Source organism: Chlamydotis macqueenii, chromosome 2, assembly GCF_036417535.1.
Source record: "Chlamydotis macqueenii isolate bChlMac1 chromosome 2, bChlMac1.mat, whole genome shotgun sequence".
NCBI lineage: Eukaryota > Metazoa > Chordata > Aves > Otidiformes > Otididae > Chlamydotis > Chlamydotis macqueenii.
The window spans coordinates 98,404,278-98,431,819 of NC_141557.1; the positions used below are offsets into that span (position 1 = coordinate 98,404,278).

The 27,542-nt window shown below is 38.2% G+C and overlaps 1 protein-coding gene across 2 annotated transcripts; it reads left to right on the plus strand.

The window, feature by feature from the left end:
- The first annotated feature begins 523 nt into the window (after nt 1-523).
- EXOC3 (exocyst complex component 3) lies at nt 524-27,513 on the plus strand. 2 transcript variants are annotated; one of them, XM_086740491.1, is made up of 13 exons: nt 524-638; nt 3,610-3,794; nt 7,832-8,051; nt 9,801-10,482; nt 14,968-15,085; nt 16,711-16,836; nt 18,439-18,539; nt 19,009-19,119; nt 19,871-20,021; nt 21,343-21,465; nt 24,020-24,181; nt 26,075-26,202; nt 26,644-27,513. In XM_086740491.1, the coding sequence occupies exons 2-13, from the start codon at nt 3,651-3,653 to the stop codon at nt 26,813-26,815; spliced, it is 2,238 nt and encodes a 745-aa protein (XP_086596617.1). In that variant the 5' UTR covers nt 524-638; nt 3,610-3,650; the 3' UTR covers nt 26,816-27,513. The 2 variants fall into 2 exon arrangements, with proteins under 2 accessions (XP_086596617.1, XP_086596618.1); XM_086740492.1 differs by lacking the exons at nt 524-638; nt 7,832-8,051 and having other exon boundaries at nt 3,700-3,794.
- Nucleotides 27,514-27,542: the final 29 nt, after the last annotated feature.

Sequence of the window (27,542 nt, forward strand, 5' to 3'; positions counted from 1 at the left end):
CGACAGGTTACCATTCAAACCCAAAGCTTTAACACCTCAAGGGACATCTGTATTTTATTTTTTTTTTTAACCGATCTCAGTGACCTGGAATCAGGCTCCAAAAGCACGGTGCCCTCGACACCGAGAGACTGTACAAAACCAACCAGAACGGAGGAAGATGAGGGGGCGGCGCCGTCTCTGAGGAGACCCTGCCGCTCCCCTTGCCCCCAACAACGTGTGCGCGTACACAGCCGCCTGGCCGCTGGGACGAAGCTCCTCAGGGAGAGCAAACCACAGTGCTCCACGGCCACAAAAGCTGCCTCAGCCCCCTCCGTCCCTTTTCTCGGCCAGCGAGCCCCTTCCCTCCCACCCCCGCTTCCCAGAACCGCGCAGGCGCAAGCCCTTCCCCTGCACAGGTGAGGGAGCCTAGCGCGCATGCGCGCCGGCCAGCGGCGGAGGAGACCTGGGTGGGCGGGGTGGGAGAGGGGGCGCTTCTTACGTTCTGCGCCTGCGCGCCCGCTCGTGGGCCGCGGTGTGCGCTGGGCGCATGCGCAGTGGCGGACTGTCAGTGGGTTCCCGCGGGGCGGGCTGCAGCCGGTAAGTGGCGGCTGCGGCGCCTTCTGCCTCCGCCGCGGGCTCCCTGCCAGCGCCCCGGGCAGGTGAGCGCCGCCGTGCCGGCCCCTCCCGGGCTGTCGCTGCCTGTCGCGACCCGAGTCTGGCAGCGAACGGGAAGCGGAGGGGGGGGACAGGACGGGCAGGGCCGGGCTGGGCCGATCCAGGGAACCCCTCGGGATGGCGAGGCCGAAGGGGGTGCTGAGGGCCTCCGTCCGCCGGTCTCTGCCGAAGCCGAGACATTTCGGCGTGGCGGGGCTGCAGGCTCGCCTGCGTGCCCGGGGGCAGGTCTCCGGCCTTTGCCTGGCAGGGACGGGCACCTGCGTCCGTGCGAAATAAGCCGAGCCCAGCCACCTCCCTCAGGGAGCGCGGCCGGGAGGAGCCGGGCTGCCGGCCGGGGGCTGCCGTGGCTTCCTACGAGCTTTGTTTTGAGGGTTTGTGCCCCAAACCGGGGTGTTGCTGGGCGCCTCTAGCCCAGAAGCTCTTTTTGGAGGGGGCAGGGGCCTCCTCCTCTGAGTGTGTCATCCTCGTCGGCTCGCTTCTCGGCTCCCGGCCAGAGCTCGAGTGCGGAGGGTGAGGGTGTGCTTGCAGCTGAAGCCTTTCCAAGGCTGCTTGGGACCTTCTTTTGTTCGCTTTTTCCAGTGCTTTGCTCTGAAAATGTTTGTGGTTTTGGTTAACAGCCTCTCTGTAAAGTTGTCATGGTTTCTTAATGTTTACTCTTCCTTTGAATGGGTAGTAGTTGTGCAACAACCTGTCTGCCTCAGCAAGTTAGTCTGTAATCGGTTGAGAGATTACAGTATGCTGACTACTGATTTTGTTCATAAGGTCTACTTAATGTGCTGCCTGGGTAGTGGCTGTGTGGCTTAAAGCTGTTGTAACTCTGCTGAATGTATTCAGAGTTGTTAATAAAGGCAGTAATTCAGCATAAAGCTGTCTACTACAGATACCGTTTCTGTTCATACTTAAAAGTAACTTTTTTTTTTTTAAATTGTAGATACAGTCCTTGTAGCTTGGAAATGGATTGGAGTTAACAAAACCAGAGTATTCATTCAGAAGTGTGGGTGGTAGGAATAGGTCCTGCACCTTGATGTAGAGTAGGAAATCAAACATCATTTGAGCTAAACAGACCATTAGTAGGGAAGTGATGGGTGTGGTTGCACAACTGAGGAGGTAAAGTAAGCCATGAGTGTACAGTATAGAAGTAATTATGGAGTAAGTACGTACTTATGCATGTAGCTTTTGAAGATACTAGATATACAGATCTTGAGATATGGGATGAAGGAACTTGAGATGCAGATTTAGGATCTTACAGACTAGCTCTTGGGCAACCCTTGCCTGGAATCTTTTTAAATCCTGTTAAGTTCTAAAATGACTAATCCTAATAGTGCTGTACTGGGTCTGACTGGGATGGAGTTAAGTTTCTTCATAGCGTCCGGTATGGTGCTGTGTTGTGGATCTGTGGCTAAAACAGTGTTGACAACACGCAAGTGTTCTAGCTGTTGCTGAAGGGTGCTTGCACTGCATCAAGGCTTTCTCTTTTTCCCTACTCTGCCTTCCACTCCCTTTGAGTAGGTTATGGGAGGGCAAGAGATTGGAATGGAACGCGGCCAGGACAGCTGACTCAAACTGGCCAAAGGGATATTCCCTACAATATAATGTTATGCTCAGCAACAAAAAAAATGGGATAGAGGAAGAAAAAAGGGGGACAGGTGTCTTCTAGGGTGGCCACTGTTCAGAGACTGACTGGGGCACTGGTTTGCCTCTGGTAGGTGGTAAGCAATTTCCTTTGCTTCTCTTGTTTTTTGATTTTGTTTGGTTTGGGGTTTTTTGTTTGTTTCCTCATGCCTTCACCTATTAACTGTCTTTCTCTTGACCCATGAGTTTTCTCACTTTTGCTCTTCCAGTTCTATGCACCTGGTATAGTTCATCAGATCACTAATTAATCTGTTGAGATTAAGTGATGTACTGGATATGTGAATACAGACTGTCTTGAAAGTAGGTACTTTCAAGGAATAATATGGATATGAGAGAGTATAATCTGTAGTTTGGGTAGCAGAACCTAGAATGTTCTATTTGATTCCAAGAGTGAAGATGTAAAATATTCCTTTCTGCTTGGAAGGAATGAGGAACTCCAGATGTTTTCTTTGGAGTTCTGTGGACATCGTAGTTTTGCATCTTTGTTGATCTGGAGTACTCCCTGCTTTCTATTAGTAACTACTGAAGCTTGAGAGAACAGATCTGGTTTGAAGGCCAGGAAATTTTACCTTTTCTGCATTTTAAATATTAGTTTGCATGCATGCCTGGACTTAACTAGAAATTCCACGGGAGACTTATGTGAAATACTTAATTAATTTTTCCCTGCATATGTGCACCTCTGGTGGACTGATGCTGTGGGAAGAACTGAAAACAAAGAGTAGGAAATTAAAAAAAAAAAATAATTCCATCAATAGTGTAAATGGAAGTGTTTTATAGTTAGGCCTCTGGATCTGGAGCTTCCACAACTATGTTTCTCACCACTTCTGGTACCAAATTTGAGCTATTGCAGGGGGACTGTGGTTCTTTCAGCTCCACCACATTTCGTTCAGAAAGAGTTAGGATTTTTGCTTGGACTTGCCACAAGATTTATTTACGCTTATCTCGTTCCCCTTTTAATACACAAACCTACTCTAGGGTAAGATAGAATCTTTTTTTTAAAAAATGAAAATTTGCTGTTCTTCTGTTGTTGTTGTTCTTTTTTTTCTTTCTTTTTTTTTTTTTTGATACAAACTTTATAGAGAGCAAGGTAAATGAGAAAAAACAGTACAGAGAACATTTCAGGTAAACTTATGAAACAGAGTTAAGTGACTTCAAATGTGATTCTCGTAGAGTTCTGATTACTACTGTTTGTAATGCTTTGTGATGCTTCCATCAAGTTGCAGTTTTTATTGACAAAGTTAGTTCTCAAATTGTTAACTTGGAAATGACACATAGCGATCAAATGAAAATATATTTTCTAAAAATTGTCATATTTCTTTTCAGTGCTGTTAAATTATGAAGGCATTTTGAGGTCCTAATCAGCAATGGAGGAAACGGATAGGGAAGCAGTTGCAACAGCTGTTCAGAGAGTAGCAGGAATGCTTCAGCGTCCTGATCAGCTGGATAAAGTGGAGCAGTATCGCAGGAGGGAAGCTCGTAAGAAGGCTTCGGTAGAAGCTCGACTCAAGGTACAAAGTTTGATAAACCTGACTGTCCACAGCACAGCATGAATGTACTTCCTAGTTTGGTTTTGGTTTTGTTTTTTTTTTCCCTTTTGTTTTTCTTCTACATTTTCATTCAGATAGTTTTAAGCTATGGACTTTCATTTTTGCTCTGTGTCCAAACCAGAAACTTTGCATCCTGAAAGTAACACAAACTAATACTAGATATCCAACTGAAATTTAATTCAAGCATTTCAAGAGTTCTTATGTCCTGTAACTTCTACAGTTTATCCATGAACAGCTACCTTCATGCTGTGTAGCCTGTCAGCCAACAAACCTTTGTCTTAATGATTGAATTCTGATTTTGTAACACAAAACTGATGATTGCATCTGAAAAAGATCAATTAGTTTAGTCTCTTTTACATAGGTTTATGTAAAATAGCTAAAACTTATCAAATTCTTGTCTCTTGAGGAAGTGTACCCCATGATTTTCCCACTCCTTCACATATGCACGTGTGAGTGCACACATGCGCACACACTGACTTAGCTTGAAATATAAGTAAGATCATGCTACATTTAGTGTCTATGTATCACTGAATTCTGTGTTTTCTTCCTTCACCGGTACGCGCTAGCCGACAGTCATCTTAAGCCACCATTTAAGTAACTGGAGCAGAGCCTTAGAAAAGTGTTTTGGGAAATATTTTTGGGTTTACCAGATCAAAATAGCTGGTATAGACTGTATCTAATCTTATATTTCAGAATAAATTCATTTATCTTGCAACTATTTGATGGCCCCTTCTTTGTGAGAGACTGCATGAAGTAGAAGAGAGCCTGTCTTCTTTCACAGTGAACAAATTTGTTAGCAAATTACATGTTAATTTCGTCTGTAGCATAGAAACAGAAATTTTTCTGATTACCTGAACTGGGTTTTTCACATTTAAGGCAGGAAGCTTATAGTGGAATCTATTAATAATGGATCAGCTGTTTAGTTACTGAGATCTATTTATAATATATGAGCACAGTCATTTATTTACTGGTTGCTTCTATAGACAGTGATGACTAAACGTAACTTTAAGTTTTGTAAAAGCCTAAATCTACTTTATAGCTAGGAAGTTTCCTTGTCATTTTCCTGAAGTGCCTTAACTTTAGTCATCTATTGATGGTCAGAAATACCTGTTCCGAAAAGTACAATACCCCTTAATCCATTGAGGATGCATTCCTGAAACGGGTGATGGTTAGTGATGCAATCGATAGCAAAGCAGTTTTTCCAGTAAGAATTACCGTAATGGATAGGAGTGAGAGAATATGTAAGAAATGCACAATTTAAATACAAAGCAAGGGTATGTGTATGGTGTGGAAGATGGAGAGACAGACAGGGTCATTGGGATCATCAGCTGGAGGAGTTGCTGACTTTTCAAGTTGGATCACTGTTGAAAAATGTCAACTGCTTTATCTGTATGAACAAACACTTGGTAGATCTTTTAGTATGAACATACTGGTGCTTCTTTCTGACTGGGTATGTTTTGATCTTAGTCATCATTTTCGTCCAATGAGTCAAGATAATCAAGTCTATCAAACGTGAAGAGTAGAAAATCAGGCTCATAGTTGTGTGTCACTTATGGTGATGAAGCAGCAGAGATGTGGAATGGTGTTCTGCCCAAAAAGCCAACATCTCCTCCAGTTGGTTATCTTACCCCTCTCTCTGCATCCTCTCCCAAATATTTCATTATGTCTGTTTCTTATATTCTTCTCTGCATTTCTTCCTGTGTTATATAAATTCTTACAGGAGCAACTGCTTTGCAATCAAACTCATCTGCTTTGTGCGTGAGACTGATGGCGGTTAGTGAAGCAGTATTTTTAAGGATTAGTAGCAGAACTCTGATGAATGGATAAGCACCAGCTAGCACTGTAGGCTGGTACTTCTGGGCTCTGCAGTCCAAAATGTAGGCAAAGTGCTGCCTGGGCTCTATTCCAGAGCCTGAGGAGTTACGAGCATTGACGGCCATCTTTGTGCACTTAGTCAATGGGAGAACTTGGGTTTTGGTTTTCTCTTACTCTGAAGAAATACTGTGTCCTAGGAGAGTTCCTACATCATGGGCTTGCCTGAATGTAAACATGATTGAATCATCTACCTTTTGATTCTTAGCTGCTGTGCAATCATGAATTTGAGCCATAGGACTCTAGGGAGACCAGACAGTCAGGATCCTGGTTCCATGGCTTAATGTTGAGGGCTGTCATTTGCAAAGAGACAAAAATGAAGCTTTAAGCCCTCTTCCTAGGATGGCTTGGTTTGGTTTTCATTTTTTTTTTTTAATACAGTGATGGTTAGTCCAATCTAAGATGAATATGCATTCTAGGAAGTGAATTCCACAGTGCTAGGACATGCCTCGCTCCCTGGCCCCAACTGACTATTAGAAGACAAATTGAACATGGGTGGATGTCTGTTTTTAGAATTTTCCATGGCCATTTGTGTCAGTGGCTAATGTTAATGGTTGTTTCTGTGTAACGTGATCAAGTTTCTGCAAAAGTTAAATAGACAAAACTTTGCATATGTAATACTTGGAAGATCTGCCTCAGAAGAAATTGAAATAGCAAATCAGAAGTATTGAAGGTTTAATGGTCATGTGATTTTTAAAATACTTTATAGACAGCCTCAGAAGACTGTGTTTGAGTATCATATAGAATGTTTGAGTATCCTAATTACCTCAGTTCCTGTAGGGGAAAAATGTGTTAATGCAGCAGTTCTGCAGATAGATAGTGTATAAAAATGCCTTACCACTGCCTAATTGTACTGAGTCTAACAGGAAAATACATTTTTATCAATAAAATCAGCATGTCGGAATTTGAAAGTACATAAATAGCAGTAGTTTTAGAATCATTGTATTTTTCTGGGACTTGCCAGTACATTTAAAACATAATAGTTACCAGGATTTCCTCTTTGGTTTCTAGTATCAGACAAAAAGTTCTGTGACTGCCCACACTTTCTGGCCTTAGTAAGTATGGCAAAAAAAAATGTGTTTTGAGCTTAGCAAAACCATTAGTGCCTCATTTCCTTACTGGTTACTTCACGTTCTTAAGATATGCAACTGAGTTCTCACTGATGTCTTGATTTTGGCTTGTCCTTTGCAGTCTGTTATTTCCAGTTTCATTTTCCATTCACCTGATTTTATCTTAGTCACATCTTTTTAAAAATGCATGTATAAAAAAAATCATGCTGTGGATGTGATCAGTTGCTTTCACTCAGATGGCACTAGAATGCATTCTGTAAGGTGTCTGGACTGTCAAATGATATTCAGAACTGACAGCCTATTTGAAGAGTCACTATTTCAAATATCACCTGTCACAAGATACATCTATAATAATAACCTTTCTTTATGCCAAAATAACCCAGTAGTTGGATTGTTGGTCTGGTTGTTGATGTTTCACAGTGTCGAAATTTTATTCAGTTTGGATTTTTGTTGGTTTTTGTTTTGACTGAATTTCTTTTGATTTTCTTGGATTTCAGGCATGACAGGCCTGAACCCCAGAGGGGTTTTTTTAGAACATTTCAGAATTTAATTTTTTTTTAGAACATTTTTCAGTTGCCAGTCAAAATTTGTGTTTGCTTTAGTGAAATGTTTTGTGAATCTGTACATACCAAGCATTCTGTTGAAATAGCTGGATCCGCTTATTTCTGATATCCTCCTTTGCGCTTCCTTGATAACTTCATTTCAAAGAAATCTCATTCTGCCTTCCCATGGTCTTGATTTAATATAGATTTCTAAAGATGATGATCTATCTGCCCAAACTCCTATGTTAGCTTTGTGGGTGAACCAGTTATATCTGGGTCCTTTAAAGCTAGATGCAACTTCAGAACTTCATAAAAAAAGAATGTAGGCACACACAGAGCAAGTTACACATTTTGAATAAGCTATAATATTATCTTTTCATTTTTTTTTTCTCTGGAAATGTTAGATACTGTAATGAAAATTAGTTCTTGAGAAATGTTGAAAATACAGAACTTAGAATGATTAATATGAGTTTGTTCTTTGTGGGTGTTTTTTTTTTGTTTGTTTGTATTTAAGGCAGCAATCCAGTCACAGTTAGATGGAGTACGAACAGGTTTAAGTCAACTGCACAATGCACTGAATGATGTAAAGGACATTCAGCAGTCTTTAATAGATGTCAATAAGGACTGGAGACAGAGCATCAACACCATAGAAAACCTCAAGGATGTTAAGGATGCTGTAGTGCAACATAGCCAACTGGCAGCTGCTGTAGAAAATCTCAAGAACATATTTTCAGGTAATCTAATGTTCTTTATATTATGCATCACATACTGAAAGCACTTTAAAATGAAACTAACAACTGTAAGGTTATCAAGTAATGTTGAGAACTTTAAGCCTTAAGGAAGAATCGTCTACACAGTGTGTTCAGGGAAGTAGCTGGTAACCATTTAATGTATATCGAGTCTAAACTGTGCTGTAAGAAATTCTAGTCTGGCCTATTTCTTCATCAGACACAAGTCACAAAGAAGCTTCTTGCTAACAATCAGCAGCAGAGACAACACGTTTACTATAAAAGACTGAAATATGCAAACAGCATGTACAGAAAGAAAATTCTGAAAGATCTGGAATGCTGCCGGTGAGCTGGGCACCTACAGCAAGCTTGTTGGGTAAAAATAGTCCCAAATGATTTTAGGAAGTGAAAAAATTTGCAAACAAAGGCAAAATATGAAACAGCAAAATCTCTAGTCAAAAATTCCCTGCCAGTCTTCCTCACGTAAGTTAGGAGCCTCAAGGATTTCCATGACTGTTACAAACATAAGTATAAACTACCTGAAGTTTTGTTTCAACTGTGCACAGTCCTTGCTTCAGAATCAGGCAGCACAATCACAGAAACCAACGCACGCATAAAGAAATTATATATGGGAGACACTTCTTCCTTGCACCACTGCACAACTGCGAATTTGCAAAATCAAATAAGATTAATAAGATATAATGGATAGTGCAAAGACAAAGAAAATGGGATCACCTCTGTCCTTTTATGCAGCCTTTTTGGTGCACTTTCCATTGCATCTTGAATCAGGGTGAATTCCTTGCCTGGACTTTTCTACTTACAAGTAATTTTAAGAATTTTACCTGTATAATGGGAGCAAAACCTGTCATACCCCTTTGATTTTTATATAGTCTTTTCTCTCCTTTTCTGTTAGTAATTCACAAAATGTACCTATAAAGAAAAATTGTTTCACAGTCATACCAGGTTGATTTGTTTAGTGTCTGTAAGAATGTATCTAACTGCTACAGTACCAAACTGGGATATGGTGTGCAACGTAGAGAGTTGTATTTGCAATGTCTAACAATAAAAACCAAAGAACAATGAAATTCTGTATGTTCCAATGCTTTGTTATTTTGGGAGTGTTGTTTTCTTTTACACCGATTAATGCAATTGAGACAATTTCTGGCATTCTGAGAGGATTTTAGTGTGAAGCATCTCTCCCCAAGACTGTTAAAACAGTATAGTTGATGATAACTTCACACAGAGCAAAACACGTTTTATAAACCAAGCTGTTTTCATCATGATTAATGATTACATATAACTGTCTTTTCCAACCTTTTTTGGGGGCTGTGAGTTTTATCACTAGCTACCTTTTTTTGCAGTGACAATTTTTCTGCTGACACTTTTTGAGTTCTTTCCCCCCCAGAATCCTAATTCTCTTCTATAGTATTCCTCAAATACTGAAAAGCAATAAAGAAAAATCTCCTCAATAGTTCAGCAGCATGGGTAATTACCCCTGTTCTTCCCTTGTGCCTTGGACAGGCAAAAACTGTTCCTTCAAGAAGGAGGTAAAATTTAGTGTTTGTTGGGTATATGCAGCAGGTTCAACAGGATAAGTGACTTTTAGTCAAGCAAGTTAAGTGCCTTTTATATAAGAAAGCTAGTGTTGCAATTTGTTTCATGGCATTTTAAAAAAGGTGGTCTTGTATTTACTTTTTATGTTCTGATTGTGTTGTTTTACTCTTGTTTTTTTCTTCTTCTTTGCCTTTCTTTCAGTTCCAGAGATAGTCAGAGAGACCCAAGATCTGATTGAGCGAGGGGAACTTCTGCAAGCTCATCGAAAACTGATGGATTTAGAATGTTCTCGTGATAACCTGATGTATGAACAGTATCGCATGGACAGCAAAAACACACATGACATGAACCTCATCCATACGTACTTTGGGGATATGCAGAAACTTTCTGAGGAGTTGGCAAAGCAACTTTGGATGGTGGTTCAAAGATCTCTTGTTACAGTCCGTCGAGATCCAACCTTGCTCGTTTCTGTTGTTAGGATAATTGAGCGGGAGGAGAAAATTGACAGGCGCATGTTAGACCGGAAAAAACAAACTGGGTTCATACCTCCTGGTAGACCAAAGAAGTGGAAAGAAAAAATGTTCAACATTTTGGAAAGAACTGTGAGCACACGAATTGAAGGCACTCAAGCAGATACTAGAGAATCTGACAAAATGTGGCTTGTGCGCCATCTGGAAATCATACGTAAATATGTCCTTGATGACCTGCTCGTGGCTAAAACCCTGCTGGATCAATGTTTTCCTCCACATTATGACATTTTCAACAAATTGCTAAATATGTATCATCAGGCTTTGTCCACCCGCATGCAAGAGCTTGCTGCAGAAGATCTGGAAGCAAATGAGATTGTTAGCCTTCTAAGTTGGGTTTTAAATACATACAAAAGGTAAGGTCTCCTTATCTCATCTGTTAGCAGTAGTTGAGAGTAAGCATGCAAAACACAGTTTATGCTCTAACATTTGCATGTCTTAACATTTAAGAAGATGAAACAGAAGAGCAATAATAGTAAAAAATATCAAACCAATAAGTTTGTTACGCATTTTGCTTTATGGAAATTGCTCCTTAAAACTTGCTTGCATTTTCTAATATGTGATTTGGAGTTACTTTGTAAGCTTTGATTTTTAATGCAGTTAAAGACCTGCTTGAAGTGACAGTCACCTTGTATTTGTGTGCCCGTTGTTTGAAGTATTTGAGCTCATGTGTGTAGAACAAAATGTTGTTGGCCACAGCCCCAGAAGTTTTCTATGGTTGTTAACTTTCTATTGTTCTTTTTCACAGGGGTTGGGACTGTTTGAGTATTGCTTCATTAGTGTTAAATGGAAAGAATGTAGTAACTTCCTTCACGTTTTCTCACAGAACTATCTGGTTATTTGTTTATTTAGAAGAATTTCTGCTTACAGGTGGTCTCCTGCGATACTCTTAAACTCTTTTCTTTTGAGTTGTGTGGTTTGTTGTGATAACTTATGCTTTTTTTTTTTTTTAATCGTCCTGGTAGAAACAGCTCAAATGGCAACTGTTTAGTTTTTGCTGGCATGTAGTTACTAGGGCAACTGATTTGTTTGGGAAAAAGTAATGCTAGCCTTTCTGTGGCTTATGACTAATCCTGTTCTCAATAGCTGGCATTGACTCAGAGTCTGAGTACACGTTTGCTATCTTCAGTTGTTCGGTCTCACTAATTCAACAAATTGGATGATTGATAGGTTTAGAGCATAACACCATAAAGCAGATAGTTAGGAGATGATACTGTTGTGTAGAATTTTTATAACCAGCTTTAAGATTTATTTTGTGTTTAGAGCTCTGTGCTTTGCTCTGCACTGCAGAGTTCTCCTGCTTTTCTTCCCTGCAAGGAACAATGAGGAGCACCCACTAATGCATACTTAAATGTCTGTGTGGGATATATGAGAGATGCAGCTACTGATAAGATAAAGGAGCTGAGTTCATTGGCCTTTTCTTTGTTAATAGAAGGCCAGAGGAATAATTCCACAGTGAATGAAAATCAGAAGTATGTGAACTCCTCTATCTATAGGGGCATGACTTCGGCAGAAATCCTGCTCCCAGGTTTCTTCATCTGTGTCCTGGGACTGATGTTCCAGTAAGGCAGTTCTTGATCTTAAAATTGCCCTTCCGCCCTTCCCCCAGAAAGCAGTGCGGATTGCTATTGAATTGGATTGAGAGAGCTTTAGCTCTGAATTATCTATGTGTTCTGTTATAGGAAGGGCAAAGGGAGCAAAGCCAGCGTTGCATCTACTTAAAAAGCAAATAAGTGAAAAAGGGATCATTCCTGCTAAAGCAAGTTGTGTGTGTTGTAGCACCTGATGACAGAATCTTGTAAAGGAAGTGAAATAGTGAGAGAAGCAGATACAGAAGAAATCCGAGAATGCACTTCTCCTCTTTATATCCTTGTAACAAATGTGATGGAAATCAGAGGAAATAGAGAAAAAATTAAAGCTTTGAGTTTGTATCTTTTTCTTAAAAAAAAGTCTGAGAGGGCAATACGGTAATTGTCTTCTTATAGATAACAATAAACTGTTATAAAAAGGATGATAATTAGCTGTTGTGTATGTTTGTAGTGGATAGTGGAAGAAGAAATCACCTCAGGCTTGTGAGCGGGAAAAGTAAAGTGCTCAAGTGAGATACTTGCAGAGCTTACCCAGTCTTAGTTGCTGGACATCTCTTAACAATACAATGAAGAATTCTCTATAGGGATGTGTTTATAATGAACTGAGAAAGACAACGGCCTATATGACATGATGAGAACTACATTTTGTGATATTTACCCTCTTTTCCCTGCGTAAAAAATAGATTCTAAACTGCTGTTCTATTCCTTGTTCACTTCTGTGGAACACTGTATATTGGAAATCTTTCTCTACTTTTATTAAATTTAATTGACTGTTAGAGGGGACATATACATTTGTACTTGTATTTGCATATTACAGCTGCGTTTCAAAACCAGCTGAGAAAATACCTATGAATTAAGAGATGCATTGAGGTTTTTTCCATGTAATAGATTGATAAGAAAGCCACATATAACTTGTGTTTCCAATATTTGCAATCTAGGAATTTTAAAATAATCGTGTTCTACTTTACCAGAGCATATATTGGAAGCAGGTTTTAGAACTTTATTCAGCTCATAACTGAGAAATAAAATGATGCTCCATGTGGCATAACAGCCTTAAACATTTGAGTGGGATGCAGTTTTACTGTGCTAGATGTATTTCTCTTTCATATTTAAATCAATGAGAGCTTTGGAAACATACTGCTATTACTAAACCTGTACCAGGTTGAACCCAGGACTCTGATGTGTGGTTTGGGGAAAATAGAAGTCTTGTAAGATCCTGATGCCCATATTCGTAACATCATTTTGTCAGATACTGATCAAGTCTTGCCAGAACAGCTAAGAGAGTTCACCAGTGTTGCTGCAGCCAGTGTCAACAATCTTCACTCCAAGGAGTGGTGCTATATACCTAGCTGGATTCTGTCTCTAGATCAAGTACCTTTTTTTACAAGATGAAGCAGGATCTGTGGCAAGCCTGGCACAGGAGGCAGAATAGAAGTCTTCGAAAATAGCTTTCCAGCTGCTTTCCAGATAATACAATTCTGGTTGGAATTTCAACTTGATTATCAACTTTTTTAAGAGAAATAACTCTTCCCTATGGTTAGAAGCCTGCTGACACTTTTAAGAGAGTTGTCTATCACTTCCTTTCCCCCAGACGCTTGGGTTGTGGCAATCAGGAAAGAAAACTTGTGTATAGGAAGAATTTTTTACTTTGGGGGCTGGAGGTAGAAGCCTGTGGTCTTTTGTTGTGGTGTTTCAGTTGGTAAGCTTTGAGAAAGGTTTAATGTCTCTGTGGCCTTGTGAAGTAGGTGTGATGAGGCTAGAAATATTTTCTAATACGGCACGGTGCTATAAACAGATTCTCACATTTCTCCGGAATAAGCCTAGAGCAGGTCCTGCTATTACATTTATTCTTTATGTAAACAGCAATAGAATGGAATTCAGTTTTCTGAATAACTTGAGCCACTTAAAATACCTTCAATCTCTTTTCCTGCAGGCTCAGGAAGATAATACAAGTGCAAAGTGTTCAGTTACAGTAGTTTTTATGGTTTCAAAGACAAGAAATTTGGTTTTTAAGTAGTTAGCCATAGTATAGTTTTTTGGTGCTTTGAGATTTTTTCTTCATGATGTGGAAGCACTACTGTGCTGACTCATTGCATGTACCCAGGGAATAGCTAACCTGTAGAAATATACAAACTGAACACTTGTTTAGGATTTTTTTAATTATTATTATTATTATTTGCTGTTTGTTTTTTATAGTTGCTGCCACAGATACAGAATTTGTGGCTTCCTTCTGAAAAGCACACTAGAGATGGAATGTGAAACAATTTAAGTTATTATGATTGAATATATTTCCATCAACTGTTAATAAAGCGCTCTCTGAAGAGTGTGGTTTTGAGATATTGATTTGTTTGAGCATGAAATATTAAGAGTACTTGCGATGCTGTGATTTGGCATAGCTTTGTTTTTTTTTGTTTTAGTTACACAAGCAACCAATTATATAATATCTTATAAATTATAGATGCAAAATATCACTGTAAAGTATTTTTTTATATAATCCTTGCCAAAATATTTTGAGCGTTGCTCTAGTTTCATTCTAATCCTATAAAATCGAGAATTTTCCTTTGCAACCAAGTACAGCTAATGGTGCTGTTTTAATACAGTAGCCATGAAGTGGTCTTTTGGTTTGGCAAGATGCCACCTCCTCTTACATTAGGTTTTTTTCCTTACCAATACGGGAAGCATTGTTAGACTTTATTTTAATATGTTTTAGCTTTGATACAGGTATAATACAAGTAGTGCATCAGAAGCTCTTTTGAGAACTCTGAGCTTTCTGAGTATTTCATACTTTTCACTGATCTTACCCATTCTGAAATTCAGAATGTGTAAGTTGTCTGTCATCACCTCTGAAATTTAAAAGATACAAAAATGTCCCCTATTAAGAGCCCACAGGTTGAACCAGTTGGCTTTTATTCAGTCTTAAGCAATTGCTAATTCTCGTACATAAAAGTTAGAAGCATATGAAAGGGCTGAATACTTAAAATTACTGTAGCATTTTTTTAAATATATGCTGGGCTATAGCTTTTTACATACTGTTTTTTCTTTCAGATAGTTTTATTTTACATTCTTTGTAAATGCATTTATTCTTGCAGTTACAATTAAGAACTTTTTAAAATTTATAGATTCTGGAAATGTGCCCCTTACAGTGATCATAGCTGCATAGAAAGAGCTGCATAGTTTTTAACTTCTTCATCTCATTTTTCTTTACTAATCTGCAATGTCTTTTCTTTTTTTTTTTTTTTTTTTTAAACTCAGTACAGAGATGATGGGATATTCAGAACTGTCTCCTGAAGTAGATGTAAATTCTCTGAATCCTCTGATTTCGCAAAGTGTGGTAGACCAGCTTCTCAGCAAGTATATGTCAACACTTACTGTGAGTAATAATAATTCAGACACCTTTGGATGAATGTATAGCTGCATTAGTGCCTGAGTGCTGTTCCTCCATCAGAGAAAACTGTTGTGACAAATGAACTAGATATCATTACTTTTTATAAATTTTCATATACTGTGTGTAGGTTTGTTTATAAAGTTATAATCAGATTATTTAATAGATGTGAATCATGCCATTTCAAGGAATAATTATGCTTTACAGACTGTGTTAATCATACTTTATTAGAAAGGAAGGAATTCCAGTGTTCATACATGTAAATTCATAGTGCTAGTCTATTAGATATTACTATACTTACAAGCAACTGAATGCAGCTTGGTCCCTATAGTAGCTACATCAATAATTGATACAGATGTGATCTTTTCAAGGTGATTAGGATATTCACGTTTGCTAGTCTGATTCTTTTAACAGTCTTCTTTCTCTCGTGCCTGTTGACTGCATGAGTGTAATTTCCTTTAGTGGATGCCATTTCAAGTGCATCTTAAATATAAAGACGCTGCTTCTTGGTTATCCTAAGAATCACTGGAAATTGGTCAACTGGAAACGGGCAAAGGAATCAGTATGTGATTGTCAGGTTTTTAAATGTATTTTTTTTAAAAGATGTGCTGTTGATTGCCTCTGAGAGTGCATATTGGGATAGTTGGAACTTTGGACTTGCTGTTCCTACCTTGCCCAATTGAATTCCTACTCCTAAGTTTAGGAGCTCTGCCAAGCAAAGTAGGGATATTTTCTTTTGCTTCTTTGGGTGTGTTAGCTATTAAAATATGTCCAACAACAGCAACTACTTGGACTTGATACTCATCACAATAATATGAACCGATCTTGTTATGTCTCAAGGAGTAGAGGCTCTGCTTCACATTAGCTTTACAAAGATTTTATGCAAGTTTATTTTTCTGCACTTATATTTAAAAACATGGGTTTGTTTTCTCAAGCTACTTTTGGCTTGACTTAGAAAAGCCTTTGAATTCAATTTGTCCCCTCTTAAGATGAAAAAAAAAAAACCCAACTATACTGTTTTTTCAGAAATGTTTTTCCCTACTTACTGAAAAAATATTATATGGAGAACATTGTTGTATTTACATTCTCTAAATAAAATAAAACAAAGCTGCTATTCTGTTAAAGACAGAGTGGTTTTGTTTTGCTGGTTTTGATTTTTGGCTGTATCTTCTTTTTAAGACAGAAAATACTGGAACTGCCTGTTTGTTTCACAGGACTCAGCCTGGTCCAATTTTCTACCCTTGCACTTCTGTGCTTTTCTACCCACTTGCACTTCTACTTTATTTCTTTTGATGTTGTGTTTAAAACTGTTTATAAACAAAATACTACTAGATCTGTTCGGGTAAATGAAAGTATTTCCTAATTGTGACCATCAACTTAAATATTGTGAGCATCAACTTAAATATTGATCTTAAAGTCACAAAAATGTGTCATTTTCATGAGAAATAACATGGTAATAGATCTAGAGAGACAAGAGTGGTCAACATTATCTGTTACTATGCCACTCTTCATTATGGAAATGGCTGCTATTCCAAATATTGTAGTGGAATTTTTTGTTCTGTTAAATTAAAAAAAAAAAATTTTCTTTTTCTTGATTGTTTTATTTAATGTAGTCTAACATCATTGGCTGGCTACGAAAAGCACTGGAGACAGATAAAAAAGACTGGATAAAAGAAACTGAACCAGAAGCAGATCAAGATGGGTACTATCAGACTACTCTCCCAGCTATTGTTTTTCAGGTAGAAGATAAATTGGTTATTCTAGAAAATCTCCAGAAGCAAGTACATGGATTTAGGAGAATGGAGGGATGGGGAGGTGGGGCAGAAACCAAACTGTTTGGAATGCCATTGTTTCTATGTCTGTTGAAGTAAGTTTGGTTTTTTTTTTTTTCCCTCAAGAGTTGTTAATTGGAGGAGTTGTTTCTTTTGAGATTTTTTTATTTGCCTTTTTTGCTTTAAATCTTAGACTTAGTTCTTCTTCCAACCCTAACCATTCTATGATTCTTATATGTAGATTAGAAGCATATTTTTCCCAGCCTATTTAATTAATATTTCTATTTAGTTAAGTGCTTTTACTTAGGTCTCTTCATGTAAATTTTTAATATAAGCCTACCAGATGAGATGTTTGTAAGTTATTAGAATATCCGTTGTTAATACAGTGCTGAGGTAGTTAGGCATGTATTTGTTGCTATAAATTATTATTCATTATACAAACGCCTTAAAACTGGAAAGAAAAGTTCTGTTGAAGATGAAGAATGTTGCTGTTTAAATACAACTTCAGTTAACATTAATACCTGTCCAAATTATTGAATAGCCTCAAAACAGAAAAGCTAAGGCTATTTCTAAGAGCAAAAAAAGAAAAATAAAAAAGTCACCAAAAAAAACCAAACAAACACCTGCACCACCCCATTGGTAGTTGAAATGGGAAGTTTTTAAAGTGACCTTTGTTAACCAGAAAAATGTCAGCTTATTATGCTCATTTTCTAATTTTTTCTTTACTAATATTGTGTTAGGTACCTTCAATGAAAGACAGAAGGCCTCTTCTTCTTGCATTTGTTTCCGACCTTATTTTTTTTTCCTGTCTTACACCAGGATTTTTCCCACATTCTTTCACATTTGTATTAGTGCCAAGGCTGACTTCATCTAATCCTTTTCAGGAAGTGTGTGATGTCAAAGAAACTTGTGGCTGACTGGCTCTGGCATCATGCTGTCAAAGGCTGCAGTGTTGATATTCATGTAACAGTGAAACTTTCAAAATCATCTCAGCATAAAAGCAGCTCGTATTTCCACCTGGCTTTGTACCCTTCCTTCCCAGTCGCCCTTCTCTCAAACACAGTTCCCTGTTGGTCACCTAGATCTTGTGCCTAGTAGTGTTTCTGAAGTTTAGGGGTCCCTTCGGCTTCACTAATATGAACTTACTACTTTCATATATGGGGAAAACAAAGAAATTTGAGTTATCATGGTATTCATTACTAGCTGCAGGAGCTGACTGAAGAACATTGATCCACTGTAAAGCCAAATTCTTGCTGAATTTGAAATATTAATTACTTTTTTTTTTCTGAAGAAAGAATGCAACTGTTTTCAGTATCAGGAGGGAACTGCAGCATGCATTAATGGTTATCAACAATTTATTAATTATGCTTATGGAAGTAGTGATTTTTTTTTTGTTTAGTCAGCAGCAATTGTCTGCGCTTGTTAAAAAAAAAATCAAACAAAAAAAAAACCAAAAAGGAAGCAGATGTAGAACTGCTGCTAGTGACAGTCTCAAACAAGATAGGAGTTCTGTCTTTGGTTTACTACTGATAAAGGCCTGTCTTTCTAACTAAACTATTTTTAACTTAGATGTTTGAGCAGAATCTTCAGGTGGCTGCTCAGATAAATGAAGATTTGAAAACAAAGGTACTCCTTCTATGTCTTCAACAAATGAATTCCTTTCTAACCAGGTAACATATTTTTAAAAATACAGATGCTTTATTCTGCCTCAGCCTTTCTTCCTGCAATTCCAATGCTTGATTTTTTTGTGGATGTTTCTTTATTGCTCTTTCTCCTATCACATCCATGCCAACCAAGCTTTTCTTCCCTTCCCTTTTCTTACTTTCTCCCTCCCCAGTTTCACTGTAGAAGTTCTTCTGGCACTTTCAGTTCCTCTCTGCAAATGACTCTTAATTTTTGGAGTCAGTTCTGCTTTCTTTTATATCTCAAATTTACATCTCTTTCTCATAAGGAAGACAGAAAACACCTCCTTGGCTGGATTCTGCCCAGAACAGAGAGACTAAACATCACATGAGCAACAAGCCCTTTATAAAATACTTTTAAATACCTGACAGGCCCTTATGGAGCATTTGGTCCTACAGATATACTTGAGTTATTACAGATTTCTTTGTTTAATGCCATTCCTTTTATATGTTACAGGTACAAAGATGAAGCACAGGTATATAAAGAAGAACATCTTAAAAATCGCCAGTATCCTCAATGCTACGTTCAATATATGATTGCGGTCATCAACAACTGTCAAACCTTTAAGTAAGTCTGCATGTTCTTGCAGTATTGTGAGAAAAATAAGTATTGATATTTCATTTGTAATACTGCACGTTCCCAGGACCTTCTCTTCTTTTATATACAAAGAGGCTTTCAGTTAAGATAGTTTAGCTGACTAAACAAAGATAACAGGTTTAAATATATTGCTGTTGTAGGAGGCAGATAGTGTGATTGCTCTTGCCTTTGCCATGCAAGCCATTGCCCCTCACTGGCAAAAACCCGCTTGTTATTCCAAGAATTTAATTGCCAAAGGAAAATTTATCTTCAACTTTCAGAATTTGAAAAAGTCAGTTCAGTTAGTCTCTCTGGGGCCCACACCTTCTCTTACATCTGATTTCTCATAGTTCACCTTCAAGCAGTGTGATCAAGGTGAACTGAACTGGAGAAAAGTAAAGGGTAGAGCTTACTCTACTAAGAATATCAGAACAGGAGAAAGAAACCCTCATTGCTCATTTCAGCGTTCAGCAATCCAACCCCATATCGATCTATATCTGCTGTCATTTTCAAGTCTACAAATCAGCAGTAGTTTGTTACCAGTGTACAAGTAGTCCAGGTTGATCAATCTAAAATCATGCTGGAGAGTAAATTAAGGCCTCCAAAGCAAGCACCAAACATGACTTCCCCTTGCAAAAACAAGACTATCCGATATATCTCTTTCTGTGTATGCACTCTGAAAATTTAGTAGTAATGCAATTGTGCCTCAGTGGGTGAAAAAAAGCATTGTTATTTGTCACAGAGAATCTATAATCAGTCTGAAAAGAAAATACTTGAAAACTGAAATGGAAGACTCGTTGTCAAGCAGTCATACAAGCATGGATGCAACTTTAGACATCATTGCCAAAGAAGGATGCTCTAGCCTGCTAGATGAAGTCTTCATGGATTTAGAGGTTAGAACTTTTTTTCCTCAAGAAAACAGAAGTATTATTTTACAAGGAAGAATAATTCAGGAATGAAGTAGTTATGAAGTCTTTTGATTGCTAAACATATTTTATATGTGGTGTGCTAGCAAAATCCCAGTAAATGTCAGTATTGTTCTTCACTGGTATTGTTTGCACGTAGGGGACTGAAAGGTTGCTTAAGTATATTTCATAGGAGAATATTTTCTAGCAGATTGTACTTAGTCTGATGTTTTAAGAATTATTTGGGAAACTTCTGCTGATATCATCCTTGTACAGGTGCAGTACACCTGTAATTAAGATAGTTAATTGACTCTAAAGGTGGGCCCTTTCTGACTGGTAGATTTCCATGCTTAAGAATTCTAGCTTCTTGCATAGAACACATCAGGAAAAAAAAAAATTTATAGCTAAAAAGAAATTTGGAGTATGGGGAGGGAGGCAGGGAAATTAAAGAAACTGAGGGGGCAAAAAAAAAGGTGATCTGGGACTTGTTACATTTGTTATAATATTTTGAACTCATGTCAACACCTTGAATGATTCATGGTAAGAAAGATATGGGAAAATTGTTTTAAACTTCGAGCTCTTAAGCAGAACCTTTAGTTCTCATTAACTGTGCTCGTTGATTATGAGAAGACACTCCATCTACTCTAATGGTAGTTCTTTGAAATTCATTAACCTCAAGCTTCATGTTACTATTACCATTTATAAAATACCGTGCTCTAATACGTAAAGAATTTTTTCTCCGGGGAGAACATAGCAGGATGAGCATGTAGATGTAGACAAGACTGGAATTATGTATTGTGAAGTTCTGGGAAAGGAGGAAAGCGTATAGGCACAGGAAGTTTGTGGGGCCATCAAAGAGGAACAACTGAGTAGCCAGAAGCAGTTCGAGAAATCCAGCATGAAGTTGCATTATCACAACAGTTTAAAAGTGCCTCATACTTAAAATTGGAATAATCTGCTCTTATACCGGTTTTGTCCTTGCACCTGTATTTTTTTATTTAGCATAGATACTTAAATAGAGAATGTAATAAAGGATTTTAGATAACTCATATGAAACAAATGCTCAGGTTAGTGCAGTTGGTTTACACACACACCCCCAATGTGTATGTTGGGGTAGCAGTCTGTGGCAACTGTCATTCTGACAACCAGTCACATCATTTTCCTCCACTAACTGCTTATTCCTTTTGAAGGAGTGTAGTTTAGAAATGTACGGCAGTTAAAATTGTCTCCGTTTTTTTTTTTTGTAACTGCACTGATACGATGAAAGTACCAAAAATTTGTTCTGATCAATTGTTTGTTGCCTTCTCAGCCACATCTCAATGAGCTCATGACAAAGAAGTGGTTGATGGGGTCTAATGCAGTGGGGACTATCTGTGTCACTGTAGAGGATTATTTCAATGACTTTGCAAAAATAAAAAAGCCTTATAAAAAGGTAGGTGCAAAATATTCTGTGATACTTTGTTGATGTACTCTGAATATCATATTGGTTTGGAATTTCTGAATACTGAATGGAATTCAGATTTGGAATACAGACATTTTAATTGATTTATCACTGGAAATGAAAAAATGTTCATAGTCATATTGCAAAAGTCTGAATCTAGTCTTTCTCCCTCATCTCTTCTGTTTGCAGCCATAGAACATTGTCAAAGACGGATCAGAGTTGCAGAATTTAGTCCAGAAAATGTATTGGTGTGTTACTAGATTGTATTCTTGCCAGCTTTAACTTTGCTACCTCTCCTCAGAAGTTTGTCGTGAGATAATTAGCTGTTCTGAAACTAGTTTTGCTGGCCTGTAATTACTTTTTTCAATAACTTCACATTCTGTAATTCCTAGTTTTAGTATGTACAATGAGGCATAGTTAAATTGGTGCCAGAAGGTTTAACAAATGTACAACTCATGTTTAAAGTGCTGTTACAACAGCATAATGTGTGTAACATAATAGCATAATTATTGTACTGGGTTTTATCCTTTATTGAGTTAAAGTCCATTTCATGTAGTTAAGGTAGCATGTCTTAAATGATACTCTAAGATTTAGGAAATACTTGAATCTAGCAAGATCAGGATGTAGGTGAGGTCTTTGAACAAACTCTTACTAAGTAGAAGTGCTTAAAAGACACAGTGTCAAAATCATACATTTATTCTTTCTTACTTTAACTCTTAAAGAAGTAGAAGGGACTCCTTAAAGTTTCTCTGATTACCTCTTAAACTTCAGTGTTTCCAGATCCTAGAGGCCTTATTACGTATGTGAATTATATACATTGTTCAGTTCAAAAAAAGTACACAAAAGAGGTTGGGTTGGTCTCAGAATTAGTATATATTCATGGAACAGCTTTCTTTGATCTGGTTTGTTGCTGTGAGGTTATAGTGTTTGCCATGAGTTTCCTTAAGGGTTAGTACCAATCTCTGCAGTCACATATGTTTTATCAAGTAGCATTTATTGTCACCTTATGGGGAAGAAGATCACAAACACATGTTTTGGCATTCATCATATCTACTATGCCACTGTCTCCTAGCATGAAAAAAATCTCCCACAAGACAGTGTATGTTCTAGAACTGGATGGGACACATTTCTGGTTTCCCTCATTTGGAGTGGGCTTTTTTTTTCCTGGTTTTAAAATATTCTTGACTAACCCTGTTTCGAAAATCCAGTTTTGAAAAGCAACAAGAGAGAGCTTCTAAGTAAAGACTATAGCTCAACGGGTAGGACACTGTACTGGACCAGGGGGGATCTGGATCTTAGTCATTTTGCTTCGCTGTATTCCTTGTATGCCCTGTCACTGCATTGTTGGCTCTTCTCGAGTGTTCTCTCTCAGCTGTAGTAGAGGTGGTGGTGGTCATTTACTTTTCAGTGGAATGGGGCATACATGTCAGTTTCCCACAGTCTGTTCTGCGGAGTTAATTTTCCTCTCTCAAATGCAAGAGAAGCCACGCCTGAACAACCAGTAAACTCTGGTAATTCTGCACAGTCTTGAGAGCAGCACTTGGAATCACATTTTCTACCTCCTGGACGAGGGCTGTGGCTTCCAATACTTTGCATTCTGTCATTTTTTTTTTTCTCTCTTTTTCTGTTTTATTTTCCTTTTCTGAAACTTGTCTCCAAAATTGTGGCTGAAACTGGAAGCACATGTTGATTGAAACTAAAGCTTGATATATACTGATAAAATATGATTTAAAAGTTTGTGACTGCCCGTTACACAAGCTTTTTCTTAATCATAAGTAACTTTGCCACCATGCTTGGGGGAAAGAAAACCCACCTGAGGCGTTGTGAGATTTAAGGACTCTCGTTACATTAGAGTTGAAAAAGACATGTAATGGAATTTTTGTGAGGTTTTTTTGGTGTTTTGTGTGGTGGTTTGTTTTGGTTTTTTTTTCTTATTTATTTGCAAACCTTAGCATTACTTTTGCACTAGTACCAGATACTCACTTACTCACCAGTAGATATTTCCTGTAAAAAGACAAGCAAAGCAGGCAAGAAGACATGAGAAAGTGATTGCTGCTGGCTCTCCAGTCTTGACCCAGAGCACAGTTAATGTAGGCAAGCTTTGCAATGCGTTATGCAATGTACTGGAGTTCTCCACCAGAAGGCTCTGTGATGGCTTGTCATTCCTTGACCAGATATAAAGAGCAAGGCTGCAAGACCAAGCACAGGTCTGTTGTAAAGGTCATCCAAACTATTTTATGTTTGTTCTTCTATCTTTGGATATGCCTGTGCTCATCAAAAATAATTCAGATATATCATTAGAGATATCTTGAGTTTGTTGTTTCTCTTTCTCGTAATTGGCACATAATTTTCATTGGGGAAGGACAGATTTTCATTTCTGTTAGCACTGTAAAAATTTAAAGCCACTCAAAATGTGTAGTGTTAGCAAAAACTGTGTTCTGGTGATTACACATTGCAAAGCCTAATAATTGTTAAAAGACTGAAAATAGTGGCGACGTTTGCAGGTATCATTGGCATAATCCACAACCTTTTTCTTTTATTTTAGACAATGACTATTGAGGCTCATCGGAGAGTGGTTGTGGAATACATCAGAGCAATCATGTTAAAACGTATATCCTTCAAAAACGCAGAAGAGAGAAAAGAGGGTGCAGAAAGAATGATCAAAGAAGCAGAACAGTTCCGATTTCTGTTTAAGAAGCTTGCGGCTGTAAGTATTTGCTTTGGGTAATGCTGTTAACCTTGTAATTTAGAATAAAATATACATGCTTACTGCTTGGGGAAAATGGCTAGAGTTAGATCTCCATGTCTCCAAAATGTTGGGTGACTTGTGAATATCAAGGATGCCAGCTGAGGGCACAGACAGAGTTTCTGAGCACACACAGGCCTGCAGCTAAAGTTTCTGAGCACCAGTTTTTACTGTTTTATGTTTATACAGCTCTCTGCAGCTGAATATTTGAATGGCTTCTGTCATGGGTTAGCCCTAATCGGCAATTGAATACCATGCAGCCGCTCGCTCACCCTTCCGCTCCTGAGCGGGATGAAGAGGAGAATTGGAAAGAAAGGAAAACTTGTGGATTGAGATGAAGACAGTTTACTAGGATAGCAAAGGGGGATGATGATAATAACAAAATGCAGGGATACTAAGATATACAAAACGAACTATGCACAATTTCTCACCACCCGACAACCCAATAGCCCATTCCGAGCAGCAACCGTGGAAATTAAACTGAGCAACAAACAAAGGAGCAAGAGAGACCTGCCCCCCAGCCAACCTCCACTTATATACTGAGCATGACATTTATGATATGGAATACTCTCTTTGGCCAGCTTGGGTCAACTGTTCTGGCTATATCCCTCCCAGCTTCCTGCACATGCACATTAGCAAAACCTGGGAAGCTGGAAAGTGCCCTTGGTCTCCATAGCAACAACGCATAACATCAGTGTATTATCAACATTCTTCACATACCAAATCCTGTACTAAATCCAAAACACAGCAGCTACTGAGAAGAAAATCAACTCCACCACAGCCTAAACGAGGACACTTCACTGAGATAGGTACCCTGAACTCGTAGTAGTAAGTGAAAGAAAAAAGCAGTTGTTCATTAAAAAAGAAACAAGAAAATTGGATTTTGCTTTTCCTGGCAATACCATCAAACAGATGCAGTTACTTATTACCTAAGTAATGTGCAGCGTATTCAATTAGAATCAACAAAACAAGTTATGTTGACTCCATTTAAAGTGCAGTAGAAACCGAAAACACAGGCCAAAAAATGTATTTGAGAAACAATGTACAAGATAGGCTTAAAAGAAAAATGAAATCTTTTTTTAACTGCGTAAGGAGCAGGAATCTGCCGGAAAGTTCTGAAGGCCAACATGACAAAATGCAAAAAGAATGCAAAGAAAGATAAAACCTGAAAAACTGGAGGGGGTGGGGCGGGAAGGGGCAGTGTTCATCTCTGTTCACTGTGGAAGATGTTGGGGCAACTCCTGCATCAAAGTCCTTTATTACGTGCAATTCTGTGTAAGATCTGTTTCAGATTAAGGCATTGATAGAAGAGGTTCAGGAATAAATGAAAAGAACAATACCACATCGGCAGGACCAGATGACCTGGAACTAAGAGCACTAAAATAGTCCTGAGATTAAATAGATATTACAGTTCAATTAATGAGTTCTTGAAAGCTGCTTTGATGGCCAGATGACTGGAAGGAAGCTAATGCAAGGCCAATTTTTAGGTAATGTTTCAGAAGAGGTCTGGCTTTCACATCAGTTACTCCTAATGTTTATGCTGGCAAATTTGCAAAAGTTAAAGACAAGAATACATCACTATGTGGATAAATACAGCATATTGTTTATAAGACATTACTTTCTTTACTGATACTCTGGGGGTAGGTCTCTGGATGAAGAACAGGGAAAGAGGGAAGAGGCTTACGGTGGCATTTCACAAATACTTCTTTTTCTTAATGTCTGAAAATTCAGCTGTCTGGGGAATTCAAGAGCATTGTTGGACAAAACACTAATTAAAGGATTGTTTATAGATAGTGGGGGAGATTGCTTTTGTTTTGGGGAATTTTTTTTATTTTTTCACTTTTAATCTTTCAGGGCTCTGGGGAGGACACTGAAGGACTTTGTGACATCATTGAAGCCATTGCAGAGGTTATCAAGCTAACTGATCCTTCATTGCTCTATCTGGAAGTTTCAACTTTAGTCAGTAAATACCCAGATATCAGGTAATTTTCTCTTTGGCCTCAAAGTTAAAAGATAAAGAGATAAAAGATAACATCATAGTTTCATTGTAGTCTTTGGCAAATATTAAAGCAATGTGTAAATGTGGTCATATTTTAGAATGTAGCCACTTTATTATGAAAAATAATGCTAATATAAAATGTGACCTGGACTAGGAAGTACTTAAGTGCATAATAGTATAGCGAAGGAATAATGAAAATACTTCTATTCTGTGTTTTGGGAGGATAAAACATGTTTTAGAGTCCTAAGAGAAGCCAAAATGGTGCTTGACATTGAGCTGGAAAAGCCAGTTCTGCACGACTAGAGATCTGATTGATCATGCTGAAACTGAGTTGAAAGGATTGCCAACTAAGTGATATTTTTGACAAAATCTTACTTGTGTGAAGCTTCCTACTAATGCCAGTTTTACAATTTTCCGCTGGCAGGGATGACCATATTGCAGCTTTGCTGACAGTGAGAGGTGATGCCAGCAGAGATATGAAGCAGACGATCATCGAGACTTTGGATCAAGGTCCAAGCCAACCGAATCCAAACTATGTGCCAATTTTTAAAGAAATTACAGTTCCTACTCTAACTGTGCCAAAACTTCTTAAGTAACTGACAGCTCTGTGTTTGTGTGTCGTTACTGGTCTGGGATCAACAGGTTTGAAATATCTGAGGGCAAATTTGGCAATGCTGTTTTGAGTAAAGTTCAGTGTACCCTGATACTTGCTAGGCATGTTTCTTTCTGAAGACTTGGATGTGGGAAAATGTAATAAGATTTCTGAAAGAAGATGGATGTAAAAGTCACGTTTGAAGAATGAAGCTTCTACTGGCTAGGGGGCTTTTTACTGGCGCATTTGTTACAGCCATTTTTGCTGTCAGCAAATACATTTTTCTTGTGGAATATGTTTGCACGGTGCACTGCAATGCCATATGAAGGTGTTTATACCAAAACCAACAGCTGTCTTAGTGCTGGATATACTAACATACATCGCTTACAACACCGAGGCAGACTCCTTTAGAACTGTCTTTATATGGCACTGCATTGAGCGTATATTAACGTCCTCAATCCACTTTCACGTTATACTTTGTGTATGTACTTACTTTGCTGTAAAATAGTTTATTGCAGAAAACTTAATTATGAAATCAGTTTCTTGAGGTAAGGGACTGAATGGAATTGCTACTGTGCAATTTGATTATCAGGTGAATAAATAGAGACAGACACATAAGGTACATTCTGGTTTTTTTTCAATGATTCACTAAAAACAGCACGTAAAGCACCCCAAGTTCAATAAAATGTTAAACCATTGCTACCTTCAGCTATGTATTCTTTGCATCCTTG

Excerpts from the sequence above, each read along its gene's own strand:
- EXOC3 (XM_086740491.1), top strand. The coding sequence starts at position 3,651 with ATGGAGGAAACGGATAGGGAAGCAGTTGCAACAGCTGTTCAGAGAGTA. Across the intron at positions 3,795-7,831 it reads CGGTAGAAGCTCGACTCAAG|GCAGCAATCCAGTCACAGTT; the intron begins GTACAAAGTTTG and ends TTTGTATTTAAG. Across the intron at positions 8,052-9,800 it reads TCTCAAGAACATATTTTCAG|TTCCAGAGATAGTCAGAGAG; the intron begins GTAATCTAATGT and ends CCTTTCTTTCAG.